This window comes from Mytilus trossulus, chromosome 7 (assembly GCF_036588685.1).
Source record: "Mytilus trossulus isolate FHL-02 chromosome 7, PNRI_Mtr1.1.1.hap1, whole genome shotgun sequence".
NCBI lineage: Eukaryota > Metazoa > Mollusca > Bivalvia > Mytilida > Mytilidae > Mytilus > Mytilus trossulus.
The window spans coordinates 32,235,421-32,249,915 of NC_086379.1; the positions used below are offsets into that span (position 1 = coordinate 32,235,421).

At 34.0% G+C, this 14,495-nt stretch overlaps 1 protein-coding gene across 2 annotated transcripts in view; it reads left to right on the plus strand.

Moving 5' to 3' along the window:
- LOC134724952 (H(+)/Cl(-) exchange transporter 7-like) overlaps positions 1-834 on the plus strand; it is a 48,371-nt gene extending 47,537 nt beyond the window's left edge. For both annotated transcript variants that reach the window (XM_063588366.1, XM_063588365.1), the window contains exon 23: positions 440-834. In XM_063588366.1, coding sequence (XP_063444436.1) covers positions 440-538 — 99 coding nt within the window. In that variant the 3' untranslated portion in view covers positions 539-834. The remainder of the gene's footprint in view (positions 1-439) is intronic.
- The last annotated feature ends 13,661 nt before the right edge of the window (positions 835-14,495 follow it).

Genomic DNA, 14,495 nt, shown 5'->3' on the forward strand with positions numbered 1-14,495 from the left:
CAAAGAATTCAGATATTTAAAGTAAAATATTTTAAATTACCACAAGAACTCCAAAAAATCAAAAGTGTTATCCATACTTCTTTATCACTGAACTAGTATATATTTGTTAAGGGGCCAGTTGAAGGACGCCTCAGGGTGTGGGAATTTCTCGTTTCTTGAAGACCTGTTGGTGACCTTTTCTATGGTCGGGTTGTTGTCTCTTTGATACATTCCCCATTTCCATTCTCAATTTTATTCTGATGCACAAGTTTCAAAGTGAGGGAAGTATAATTATATTTGACTAAAAAGAATATATATTTCTCTGTTGTGTATATTTGACATTGTACTATGAAGATGATTCACCACTTTGACACTGACAGAGACAGACAAGACTGCCTTTGAAAGTTTCTTTAAATGTGACAAATTTCTATACAAAATTAAATGTATGAATATATTTTAGGTGATTGGCATGGTTACGAGAAAAGATTTAGCCAGATACAGAATCTCATCTCATTTTGGAAATGTACAGATTGATGAGTTGTATATTTCACAGTCCTGACAGAAATTAACTGATAAAACCCACCTTTGCTATGATTTAATGTTTGTATTGTCAGAGATGTTTCTTTGTTGTTACTTTTTAGGGATCAATATAGGGAATGCTAGAGTGTTAATAGAAGAAATAACAGTGCAATAATTGAATGTTTGTGAAGGGATAGTGTTCCCTCTGGATATCTTTTGTGTTTGTACATTAACTTACCATAATGGTAGTGCTATATTAAATTATAGTTGAACCCTATATTGCAGATGTTAATATATTCTAAATATATATGTATGCTATAATGCATTCATTTGCAAGTTTTGTTGTTTTATTTGATTTAATATTTCCATAAATAAGATGCATTTAAAGTGCTTTTCTTGAATAAGGAAAGCTCAAACTCATAAATTGAAAACTTAAGGTTTGATTATACGACCACATTCAATTTTTTTGTCGTATATTTGTATAACATTGGCGACGTCATCGTCCAAAGTTATTTGTTTTTTTGCACTATAACTTTAGTAAAAGTAAATAGAAATCTATAAAATTTAAACACAAGGTTTATGACTATAAAAGGAAGGTTGGGATAGATTTTGGGAGTTTTGGTCCCAACAGTTTAGGAATAAGGGGCCAAAAGGGTCAAGAATTAAACTTTGTTTGATTTCATCAAAAAATGAATTATTGGGCTTCTTTGATATGCCAAATCTAACTGTTTATTTAGATTCTTAATTTTTGGTCCTGTTTTCAAATTGGTCTACATTAAGGACCAAAGGGTCTAAAATTGAACGTTATTTGATTTCATCAAAAAGTTTAAGTTCTTAGACCACATTGATTCTGTGTTAGAAACCTTTGTTATGTCAACTATTTAATCACAATCCAAATTTAGAGCTGTATCAAGCTTAAATGTTGTGTCCATACTTGCCCTAACTGTTCAGAGTTGGACCTCTGCAGTCCTATAAAGCTGCGCCCTGTGGAGCATCTGGTTAGTACTTGAGGAGCCTATATGACCATAAAAGACCAAAATTGATACTTTCTTGATTTATCCACTAAGGATTTTTTTTAACTATTTTTTACTAACCCCTGTACTGTAGCATTGACACATTATCTGATGAACTAGTACTGTAAATTATTAACCCTATCACTGAAGCATTGCCTCCAAATCGGAAAAACTAGTACTGTACATTACCAACCCAACACTGAAGCATTGACTGCTTTGACTCCAGATCTGATTTACTATGACAATCAGTAAATTCCAGCTAAAAATAACTTTATAAGTCAAGAATTGTCGCATAAAAATTAAATACTACAGTACACGGTAAATGGCAAAGTTCACGAAGTCTAGTCTGATTAATCATTTTACAAAAAAAAAAAAAAAAAAGCCAGAGAAACCGGCTCTACACCCCTTTGGATCCACAACTGTGAACCCCCCTTTTTTGTACGATCAACGCATTTGAATGGGGACATGTGGTTGGAACACCCCCTTTTTATCCTTGGTTGGGATCTCGAACGCCCCTTTTTTAAATGGCTGGATCAGCCCCTGCACATCCATATTCATTTTTTTCTTATTTGTAGAGGTTAACTTCTAATTATCCTACAGCCTGTCGATACTTTTATTTTTGGCATTGTACAAAATGTCCATGAACGTTTAATACTGCTGCATTTGTTTGCACCTGTCCTAAGTCAGGAACCTAAGGTTCAGTAGTTGTGATTTGTTGATGTAGTTCATACGTGTTTCTCGTTTTTCCTTTTTAGCTCACCTGGCCCGAATGTCCAAGTGAGCTTTTCTCATCACTTGGCGTCCAGCGTCCGGCGTCATCTGTCAACTTCCGGCGTCTGTCGTCGTTAACTTTTACAAAAATCTTCTCCTCTGAAACTACTGAGCCAAAGAGGTAGGGCCAATTTGTCGAGGGTTTTTTTCACAGAAGGGCCAATTTCAAAAAGTGCAGACAGAATAAAATTTACTATAAAACAAGAGATAAAAATGCTTTTTGATCAATATATCAATTTACATATACAAAATGTATTATGATATGTGTGATCAATAGTTAATTTAACCCTCAAAAGGGATGAAAGTCCAATATGCGGATTTTCTGGTGTTTTTTGGTGGAAAAAACAGGGAATCCCCCTAGAAGGACATTTCAAACCAACAAAAATTTATGCTTTTTATGACTGTTGTTATTCAAACTACTTTTTCCCTCAAAAATGAAATTGGTTAAGGGTGTCCTTATTACATAAAAAACAATTTTTTGAAGAAAAATGGTTACACCGATAAATTGTACCGATATAGTTTCTTAATAAGAGATTTAATGATAAGTATCGCCGTAGCTCCATCTGTAGAGCACAGAACTACTAATAAATGATGGTTTTGAAGAAAGGGTTCAAATCTCGCTCAGAATAATTTCTTTTTTTTTTTGTGTCGTTATATTAAATTTTAATGTTTCTATATTTTTTCCGATGTTTGCTTAATTTATAGAGTCATTCTGGTTCATATTGACTATATAGCTTACTAGTATATCATTTTACATGTATAAAAAAAAAAATGTATCTCTTATTGTGTGCAATCCTATGACTTCCATACTCTTGACTTACTTTCATTCATGTGTTTACATTTATTACATATATTCGAGGGACAACTGCCGTCAAACTGATGTAGGTGCCTATACATAACCAATAACACGAGAAATAATTCTATAGAAATGAATCCTACATGTTGCGTGTGTAATATACACATAACTTAAAATAAGGCCATTGTATACGGGTCTCACTAATTAGCGACAACAAGCGTCAAGAAGCGACAACAAGCGTCAACAAGCGACAAGAAGCGACAACAAGAATTATTTTAGCGACAACAAGCGACAAGAAGACTATTTAGCGACAAGAAAACATTTTTTTTTTATTTAATATTAGATATTAGATATAAAGATTGTATGTCAAGTTTGTTTTTTTTAATTTATACGAGCAGATATGTTTAATTTAAATGTTTTATTATAAAGATAGACGAAGAAATGAAACATTTGTGAGGAAGAAAGAGATTGTGAAGTTTATATTAGTATATTGGTAGATGAAGATTTTAAACATTTGTGAAGAAGAAAAAGATTGAGCTTCTTTTTTTATTTCTAAATATGAAGAATATGTATAAGATAATGGATGTATCTGTTTTCATCAAAGTCAAAGTATAAATAAACGAAAAGAGTTTTAAAAAACAAATTATCAGATAAATAATATATTCTAAAACACATGGAAAACTTTAAAGTAATCTCATAATACAATAATTAAACGTAATACTAGCTGTTATACATAATAAATGATCAAATAAATATGTAAATAATGTTTTATTTTTTCTATCAATTTTATCTTTCTTGTCGCTAAAATTATTTTCTTTTGCATATTCTTTTAATATTTTTTGCAATCATTTATTTTAATTAAAAAAAATATGTTTTGTTGTCGCTAAATAGTTTCTTGTCGCTTGTTGTCGCTAAAAGAATTCTTGTTGTCGCTTCTTGTCGCTTGTTGACGCTTGTTGTCGCTAAAATTCTTGTTGTCGCTAATTAGTGAGACCGTTGTATACAAGTTTCAAAACAACAAAAAACAATTTTTCGAAACCTTTTTTGAAAATAGCATACAGCAACAACAATTTTATGGCCAATTCACAAACTGTTATAGATACTTAAACATGTACTGAAATTTTTACCACCGTCCCTACACCGGTACCTAAGTCATCAGAAAATAAAACAACACCACAGAACAAATCAGTTACACTACAAATCGTGATTGTAGGTAAAACATCAAGAAGCTGTTGCATCTGTATCAAAACGAAGGACCGATTTGTTAAAATGACAGAAAAGGCAATATAACATGTGCTAGTAACACAGGGTGATCTATGACCAACTGATGTAAGATGTTCTCCGGTTAAAATATATATATGTATTATCTTATTTTGTCTTATAGACGACAAATTTAGATATACATATAACCAGAATGAGAAAATCACTATTTGAATTTGTTAGATATTATTTGGCTCCTTGACAAGTTACGTGGTATGACACCTTGCATAATGGATGTTAATAATTAAATAAAATCAATATTAAAAAATCAATAGTCTTGGCCTTGTTTTTGTAGGAATACCTCTTCAAGGTATGAAAACAGATTATGTGACGTATTTTCTTGTACTATAATTAGCATCTAGCGGGCTATTTAAAACATGAATTTACCTATCTTATCGAATGAAACAAATTGCCGAAAAATTGGCTCTTCCTCTTTAACCAAACTTGTTTATCAGGTCAAGATCTATCTGCTCTAAAATTTTCAGATTAATTGGACAACTGGTTGTTAGGTTGCTGCCCCTGAATTGGTAATTTTAAGGAAATTTTGCTGTTTTTGGTTATTATCTTGAATATTATTATAGAAAGAGATAAACTGTAAACAGCAAAAATGTTCAGCAAAGTAAGATTTACAAATAAGTCAACAATACCAAAATGGTCAGTTGACCCCTTTAGGAGTTATTGCCCTTTATAGTCAATTTTTAACCATTTTTTCGTATATCTTAGTTGTCTTTTACAAAAATCTTCTCCTCTGAAACTACTGGGCCAAATTAAACCAAACTTGACCACAATCATCATTGGGGTTTACTAGTTTAAACAACGTGTCCAGTGACCCAGCCAACCAATCAAGATGGCTGCCATGGCTAAACATAGAACATATGGGCAAAATGCAGTTGTTGGCTTATAACTCAAAAACCAAAGCATTTAGAGCAAATCTGATTGGGGTTGATATTGTTTATCAGGTCAAAATCTATCTGCTTTAAAATTTTCAGATGAATTGGACAACTGGTTGTTGGGTTGCTGCCCCTGAATTGGTTTTCCCATTTGAATGGTTTTTTGTGTATCTTTTTTGTGCCATACCAGTATTTTTAGCTTATACAAATCAGAAATAATCAGTGAAAATTTAAAAAAAGAATAGTGGAAAAAATGTAACTCCGCCTTCTTGTATTGTTTGCAGATGCAAATCTTAATTGCTATGCATGGGCAAACTTTAATACACACAAAGCATTGCAATTAAGATTTTACATGTAAGAAAAAAATGAACATGGATGTGCAGGGACGGATCCAGCCATTTAAAAAAGGGGCGTTCCGGATCCCAACCAAGGATAAAAAGGGGGGTTCCAACTACATGTCCCCATTCAAATGCATTGATCGTCAAAAAAAGGGGGTTCGCAATGGCGGATCCAGAGAGGGGCGTAGAGCCGTTAGCTCAGGCTTTTTTTTTGTAAAATGATTAATCAGACTAGAACTTCGTGAACTTTGCCATTTACCGTGTACTGTAGTATTTAATTTTTATGCGACAATTCTTTACTTATAAAATTATTTTTCGCTGGACTTTACTGATTGTCAAAGTCATATCATTCTCTATGGTAAAGTTGAACAGTGCGTCGAAAAAAACGTTGCTAAGTCATTTTGAAATTCAAATTACAGTTACACATTGCTTAGGCTGAGGATGACAATCATGGCACCTTCAAAGCGACAAAGGATTGAGCAAGAACGTATTAACTTCTATTTAACTATTCCACCAAAAAATCTATAGACTATTACACTCACATGAAAAAAAGTTCCACAGCAATATTATTTACCTACGAAAACATGTTTAACCCCAAACGCCCCAGCCAATTTTAAAATAACATAGCTGAATAATGATCCCCAGTCAGTATTATAAGCTCTAGATATATTTAAAGTCTAAGGTACGAACCATTTGATTTGAGGAGACGTTCTGAGATATTTGAGAAAAAAATATCTCTGATTTTTGCCTTAAACAAAAATTCTGGCTGTATCTGGATTGACAATAATCATGTCCACTGTGTTTGCTATAAGAAACAAAAATGTACAACAGAATTATTTAGCATTAAATGAACATGAACATTTTTGGTGGCAGGGTGTCTGCACGGACTGTCTGTTTCGCCGAACTGATATATTAAATACTTTTTTCAAGACCAGACTGCAACCTGCCTGGTGCATGGGTATGGCCTTTATGTCTCCATTTGTCGACCTTCATTCACAAATTCATTGTCATTTTAAGCCTTTGGTTGATGTTGAACCCCTCTCTTCCCTTAATTGTGTTGGGTGAAACATATCAAATAAACATTTGGATAAGAAATTGTTTGTTTGTCTTTTTTAATTTGTGCCGGGCACAAATAAAAAAAAATATTATCAAACTTTAAAGTTTCTTTTAAATATAAAGTCTATATTTTTATATTTTTTTAACTGTAATACTCGGCGCAAATGAAATGTTTTATTTTTGGTGGAAATGAAAAGATTCTTTTTGGCGAAAAAAGTAAAGAACCCTATTGTATTCGTGACTACTCCAATTATCAGCGCAACATTATCGCTCTAGGCTACTCTGACACCTTGACGGAACAAAAATTCAGCTTTCGTTGGCCTATTCTTACTTTTTCTCGGTGTAAGTAGAATCTAGAGTTGTAACACAGTACATGATATATTAGGCCTTGAAAAGGAATCGTAAAGGATTGTAAGATGCAGTCACACCAGAGGCGGATTTATGGGGGGGCAGGGGGCCCGGGCCCCCCCTTTTTGGGAAAAAATTCGGTTGCTTATATAGGGAATCACTGAAGCGTGACTGGAACGGGCCCCCTCTTAGGTCAGTCAGTGGGCCCCCACTTATGAAAATTCCTGGATCCGCCACTGCACACCAATGATTATATGATAAGTACGTCTATATAAGTGACAACTCTACGACAGATCCATCCATAGGATCACGAGTAGAGGTGATACATGGTTGAAAACACAAATCAATTTCATAATTACTCTAAATAACAGCACAATAATGTAAATCAGCAAATTAGCGGAATTTTTTTTTTCCTCGCAGGGATTCAAACTTTTGCTAGTGGGATATCGAAACAACACCGCCCTTACTGTGTCCAGCGCTCAAGACTAATCGAACACCCATTGGCTGAACTAGCTTTTTGAGGCTTAGTATACGTGTTACATTTTTTCGTCAGAAACATTAGGCATGAAGATGGAATTAATTGCAGATTAGCACAAACACGGCTGAAAACAAATAGTATATTCATATTTATTCTAAACAGAGACAAATATGTAGGACTAAAAATCTATGGCAGATTCATAATCTACATGGCATATGTGACGTTACAAACGTCAAACAAATCAAATATATGGCAATTTTTTGTTTTATCCAAATCTTTGGCAGATTTAAAACATAACGACACAATTGAAAAACACCATATAGCATGTATAGTGTACATCGTCTTCGCTGCTAACGATGGCGAAAACCATAGATTTAGCACCATTCCAGCCGAAGATATGTCCCTCGAAAACAATTTTAGGAAGGTTTACAGGAAGATGCATGTGACCTATTATCCGGAAGAGGGACAAAATGTGCTGTACCGTCCAAACTTCGCGATCAACAATGGCACCTCTTTTTCAGTACATGATATTTTTAGAAAACGGGAGTTATTGTTTTACTGTCTACGGCTGGCAAAGTTTTTAAAGTGAAAGATAAAATTACCGGATACTGATTTGATTCAGATCGTCTTCGAATAAAAAAAATATGTATCAACAATGAAATAAATATTATTTGAAAATTAAAACTGTTCATTTTTATTTATCATTTTTTATTTATAAAAAAAAACCCTTCCTTTTTGTTTGCTAAGGTACTTACTAGTTGGATTAATGAATGGATTAAACAGGTACCATGTATGCACAGATTTTTTTAAAATTTATTTTTAATCGGGCACACCATTTCAATCTTGAAGTCTGCATTTGACCAATCTAATTAAAATTAAAAACACCAGCGCAGCGACCATGCAAGCAAAAAAAATGAGCGAGTGCGGAGATTTATTTTTTGAATTATAGAATGCGATTTGACCATTATGGAATGTTTATTTCACATAGGTTTATATAGACATGCTCCCCTTGTCTTACATGTCAACCTTTTTAGCACAAAATAATGATTAGTCATGTATTTAAATGCATTGTTTTCCATTTGCACATCATCTGCCATAGATTGGGAAACAACAACCACCGCCAAAGACTAGAAAACTACAAAACTTTCCAAAGATTAGGATTGTAAATAATCTGCCATAGATTGTAAACTACAAACATCCGCCAAAGACTAGGAAACTACAAAACTTACCATAGATTAGGATTGAAAAAAATCTGCTATGTAGATTTGGGGAAGGGCATGATGTCACATTAATTTGCCATAGATTAGGAATCTGCCATAGATTTGGACCCCCCCTAGATTTGAGTCCTACAAATATACACTATACATGTGTATGTTAGCGACAATAAGTGAAATTAGGCATTAATATGGAACGCCGTAGCTGCCTTATGTGTACTTGTTTTTAGATACGCTTATACTTTTCAATATATATGCACATAGTTTTTCTATATATGCACATACTTTTTCTCTATATCCACATAGTTTACTTTATATGCACATAGTTTACTTTATATGCACATAGTTTTTCTATATATGCACATAGTTTTTCTATATATGCACATAGTTTTACTATATATGCACATACTTTTTCTCTATACGCACATACTTGTTCTCTATATGCACATAGTTTACTTTATATGCACATAGTTTTTCTCTATATGCACATCTGTTACTTATTCGTTTTTAATGCGCGGAGTATACGGTTGCACTTTGAATTAAATCGTTTTTCAATTGTGTTCATGTCTCTGGTGGTAACAATGTGTTCTTACAGATGAAATGACCCTATAAGCGCGATTGCAACCGTTCCAGTGCTCGGTTAATACCCTGTTACTTATTCACTTATAATACGTTTGTTGTACGTTGCACCTTTTAAAAAAAAAATTCAATTGTGCCCATGTCTCTTGGTGTAACAATGTGTTCTTAGAGATGAAATGACCCTATTAGCGCGCATGTACCCGTTCCAGCGCTCGGTAATTAACTTGTTACCTATTCGTTACCTATTCACTGATAATGCGTTTGTTGTACGTTGCACCTTTTAGAAAAGGATTTTCAATTGTGTTAATGTCTCTGTTGGTAACAATGTAATCTAAAAGATGAAATGACCCTATTAGCGCGCATGTACCCGTTCCAGACCTCGGTTAATACCTGTTACTTATTCGCTTATAATACGTTTGTTGTACATTGCACCTTTTAGAAAAGGATTTTGAATTGTGTCCGTGTCTCTTGTGGTAACAATGTGTTCTTAGAGATGAAATGACCCTATTAGCGCACATGCACCTCACTGAAAATCTAAATTAGTCAATTTGACCAATTTAATTAGTCATTTTGACTGTCCTCTAGGTGACAATGCACTTTAATCATTTTGACTATGTTCTTAGTCGGTTGACTAGATGATAAGTCACATTTGACTGGGTAGGGTGGTCATTATGACTATGTTAGGAAGTCAAAATGACCATATTTTATACTCATTATGACGAATTGGATTGTTTAATTGACTATGCACATTTGTCAGTTTGACAATTGAATGCAGTCCATATGACTAATTGAAATAGTCGGAAGTGACCATGTTGGTTAGTCAACATGATTACTGTGAATAGTCACGACTGTAAGATTGTTATTCAAATTTGTGTTGTGTTTTTTGTTCTACCATTTATTTTGTGTGCGTTTCATTCCGTTTCGTTCTTGTATGGTTCAATCATTCCTTCTGTTATTCTTCTTTTTGTTGTTTCTCTTCCATGGGATTGACAAATACATATGGAATATAATATCATTAAATATATCACAGCAGCAATACTAACAATGACAATAGTATAGGACCAGAAAGTGCTCAATGTCAAAACCGTCCTATATCTTAAGTGTCCATGTGTAACCATTACTTAGTGATACATATTAAAGTCTAAAAATCAAATAAAGAAAATAAATTTATTATATCAAAACTCATTGTTCATTTTAAGTGTTTATTTCAAATATTTTGTCGGTATCAACTCAGCATATGTCAGTGTGGTATTCTCTATGGTCAAAAATCTCTTAGCTGTGTTCATACAAATAGAAATGTCTTCATTTGCTGAAAAATATAAATATATCATTTTAGAAGCTAAAATATAACAATAAACAAGTATATCAGTCATGTTAAAAGTTTAAAGAAAACAAATTAATTTAAAATCTTTGATCTAGTGATTTAATCACTCATCTTATACCATAAATTTGTAATGTAAGCACCGGGATCTTGACAGCCACCCATCTTGTACCACAACATTTCAATGTAAGCACCAGGATCTTGACAGCCACCCATCTTATACCACAACATTGTAATGTAAGCACCGGGATCTTGCCAGCCACCCATCTTATACCACAACATTGTAATGTAAGCACCGGGATCTTGCCAGCCACCCATCTTATACCACAACATTGTGATATAAGCACCAGGATCTTGACAGCCACCCATCTTACAACACACCATTGTAATATAAGCACCAGGATCTTGACAGCCACCCATCTTACAACACAACATTGTAATATAAGCACCAGGATCTTGACAACCACCCATCTTACAACATACCATTGTAATATAAGCACCAGGATCTTGACAGCCACCCTGAGTTTATAGTTTATTGTTGCTGATATCGATTGCAGTGTTTGTTTTTAACAGTATTTGATCAGGTCAAAAAAAGATATCGTTAAATACTCTTTTCAATCGACAACGTGTTGTATGTGTATCAAAATTGATATCCCGTATACATATCCCCCCTTTTTTCAACATGTGCCGATATTACTTTCATTTATACTCTCTTTTTCTTAAATTCAATTTTTGTAAGTTAGAATTAAAACAAATATACATCATACTTACTTAAAACAATTGGTTTATTTGACAAAATAACAGTTTCCGTGCCTTCTGGTTTGTTTACATCTACACCATCTATGGAACAAAGGGAACGCGAAAGAGTGCGCGTGAAAACCGATACTCTACACCGCGTGGTACTGTGACCACTCACCTAGTCAATTGACCATGCAGGTAGTCATAATGACTTGATGGGTAGTCATATATGCTTTTGACTACCTTTCGGCTGATATTTGACTAACTGAATAGTCATCGTGACTAATTTAGATTTTCAGTGCTGTTCCAGCACTCGGTTACTACCCTGTTACCTTTTCATTACCTATTCTTTACCTATTCACATATAATACGTTTGTTGTACGTTGCACCTTTTAGAAAAGGATTTTCAATTCTGTCCATGTCTCTTGTGGTAACAATGTGATCTTAGAGATGAAATTACCCTATTAGCACGCATGTACCCGTTCCAGCGCTCGGTAAATAACCTGTTACCTGTTATATAAAATTAAAGTATTTACATGTTTCTGCTTTTGCACATATTTTCCTTGGAGAACCCTGACAAATATGGTTGAAAATCAAATATGATGAATAAAAGATAAAAACTTGCTCTTCTTAATGAACATTTATCATTGTCATAGAAAATTGTAGATTAAAGCAATGTCCCTATTTTTTGGTGGCAGCTTTGTGACAAGTACAGCTTTCTCTTAAATGTTAAATTTACTATTCTAATAAATTCAAACTCTGAATGTTTACACTGCCATTACACATGGAATATTTAAAAACGTACAAACAAAAATAAGTCTGAACATACTACACTACACATAAAAAGTATTACAAACGTATTATAAGCGAATAAGTAACGAATAGGTAACAGGGTATTAACCGAGCGCTGGAACGGGTACATACGCGCTAATAGGGTCATTCAATCTCTAAGATCACATTGTTACCACCAGAGACATGAACACAATTGAAAATCCTTTTCTAAAAGGTGCAACGTACAACAAACGTATTATAAGTGAATAGGTAACGAATAGGTAACGAATAGATAACAGGGTGTCAACCGAGCGCTGGAACGGGTACATGCGCGCTAATAGGGTCATTTCATCTCTAAGAACACACATTTATTTCCACCAGAGACATGGACACAATTGAAAATCCTTTTCTAAAAGGTGCAACGTACAACAAACGTACTATAAGTGAATAGGTAACGTATAAGTAACGAATAGGTAACAGGGTGTCAACCGAGCGCTGGAACGGGTACATACGCGTTAATAGGGTTATTTCATCTTTAAGAACACATTGTTACCACCAGAAACATGAACACAATTGAAAATCCTTTTCTAAAAGGTGCAACGTACAACAAACGTATTATAAGCGAATAAGTATCAGATAGGTAACAGGGTATTGGCCGAGCGCTGGAAACGGGTACATACGCGCTAATAGGGTTATTTCCTCTTTAAGAACACATTGTTTATACCATTAGAGACATGAACACACTTGAAAATCCTTTCCTAACAGGTGCAACGTATTAAAAAATGTATTATATGCGAATAATTAACGAATAGGTAACAGGGTATTAGCCGAGCGCTGGAACGGGTACATGCGCGCTAATAGGGTCATTTCATCTCTAAGAACACATTGTTACACCAAGAGACATGGGCACAATTGAATTTTTTTTTTAAAAGGTGCAACGTACAACAAACGTATTATAAGTGAATAAGTAACAGGGTATTAACCGAGCACTGGAACGGTTGCAATCGCGCTTATAGGGTCATTTCATCTGTAAGAACACATTGTTACCACCAGAGACATGAACACAATTGAAAAACGATTTAATTCAAAGTGCAACCGTATACTCCGCGCATTAAAAACGAATAAGTAACAGATGTGCATATAGAGAAAAACTATGTGCAATAAAGTAAACTATGTGCATATAGAGAACAAGTATGTGCGTATAGAGAACAAGTATGTGCATATATAGTAAAACTATGTGCATATATAGAAAAACTATGTGCATATATAGAAAAACTATGTGCATATAAAGTAAACTATGTGCATATAAAGTAAACTATGTGCATATAGAGAAAAAGTATGTGCATATATAGAAAAGCTATGTGCATATATTGAAAAGTATAAGCGTATCTAAAAACAAGTACACATTAGGCAGCTACGGCGTTCCATACATTAAGCTTAAATCCTAGGCAATAAGCTAACGCCTAGGCATTACGTTATTGCCTGAAATTTCCATGTATATATATATAATTATGTCTCTGCTCTAAATAACAGAACAACAATGTAAACTTTACGATACATAATATAAATCTAGGACTTTTATTGTACTATAATCCCAATATAAACTGACTTCGATAGTTTCTGTGACTGGAGCGGACCCCTCTAAGGGCATTCAGTGCCCCTCCTCTTTTTATGAGAATTTCTCGATCCGACTCTGCTATGATTTTCTTTTGTTTACGTATTCTAGACGATCACAAGTCAAATAATTTACACAGAACATGTGGGATATCATAATCATAATCACACACAGCTGCCCCAATATAAATGTGTGATTTTTGTAAGAGAAAAGTATAATTCAGTGCCTGAATCAGCACTACTTCCACTAGAGTTGAGCAGGGTCTTTCAAGTAGCCTACAGCACTTTTCTCTCAATAAAACACCAGACACATACATTACAAAAATAATCATGAGTCAATCAAACGGGATATATGTTGATGAGTTTTCTTGTCCATTGCCGGTCAATATATACTCTTCAATCTGCATTTCTTTTTTGTTGTATTGGTCATTCAGTAGGGGATCAAGAATTTTTCGATGCCCACTAACTGCCTAAGAGGCTGCCCGCTCCGGTCATGCTACTCTCAGTGCCATCGATCGCATTCTCCGGCTATATCATGAATCGACCATATTTTTCAGTCCATCCAAAAGGGGGGGGGACAGGCCCCCGCGGGCCCCTCTAAATCCGACTGTGTACTCATAAACTTTCTTTATTTGAAAAGCACTTTACGCCCATATGGACCAATGGCTTAAAACATTATACATAATATACAGTTTACATAAAACAATGAAAATAAACAATGGACACACTTTTAACTATAATTTGTCTTTTTTTTTTTAAATCAATATATATATATATATATAAGAGATTCAAATTATATCAAGGACTCCC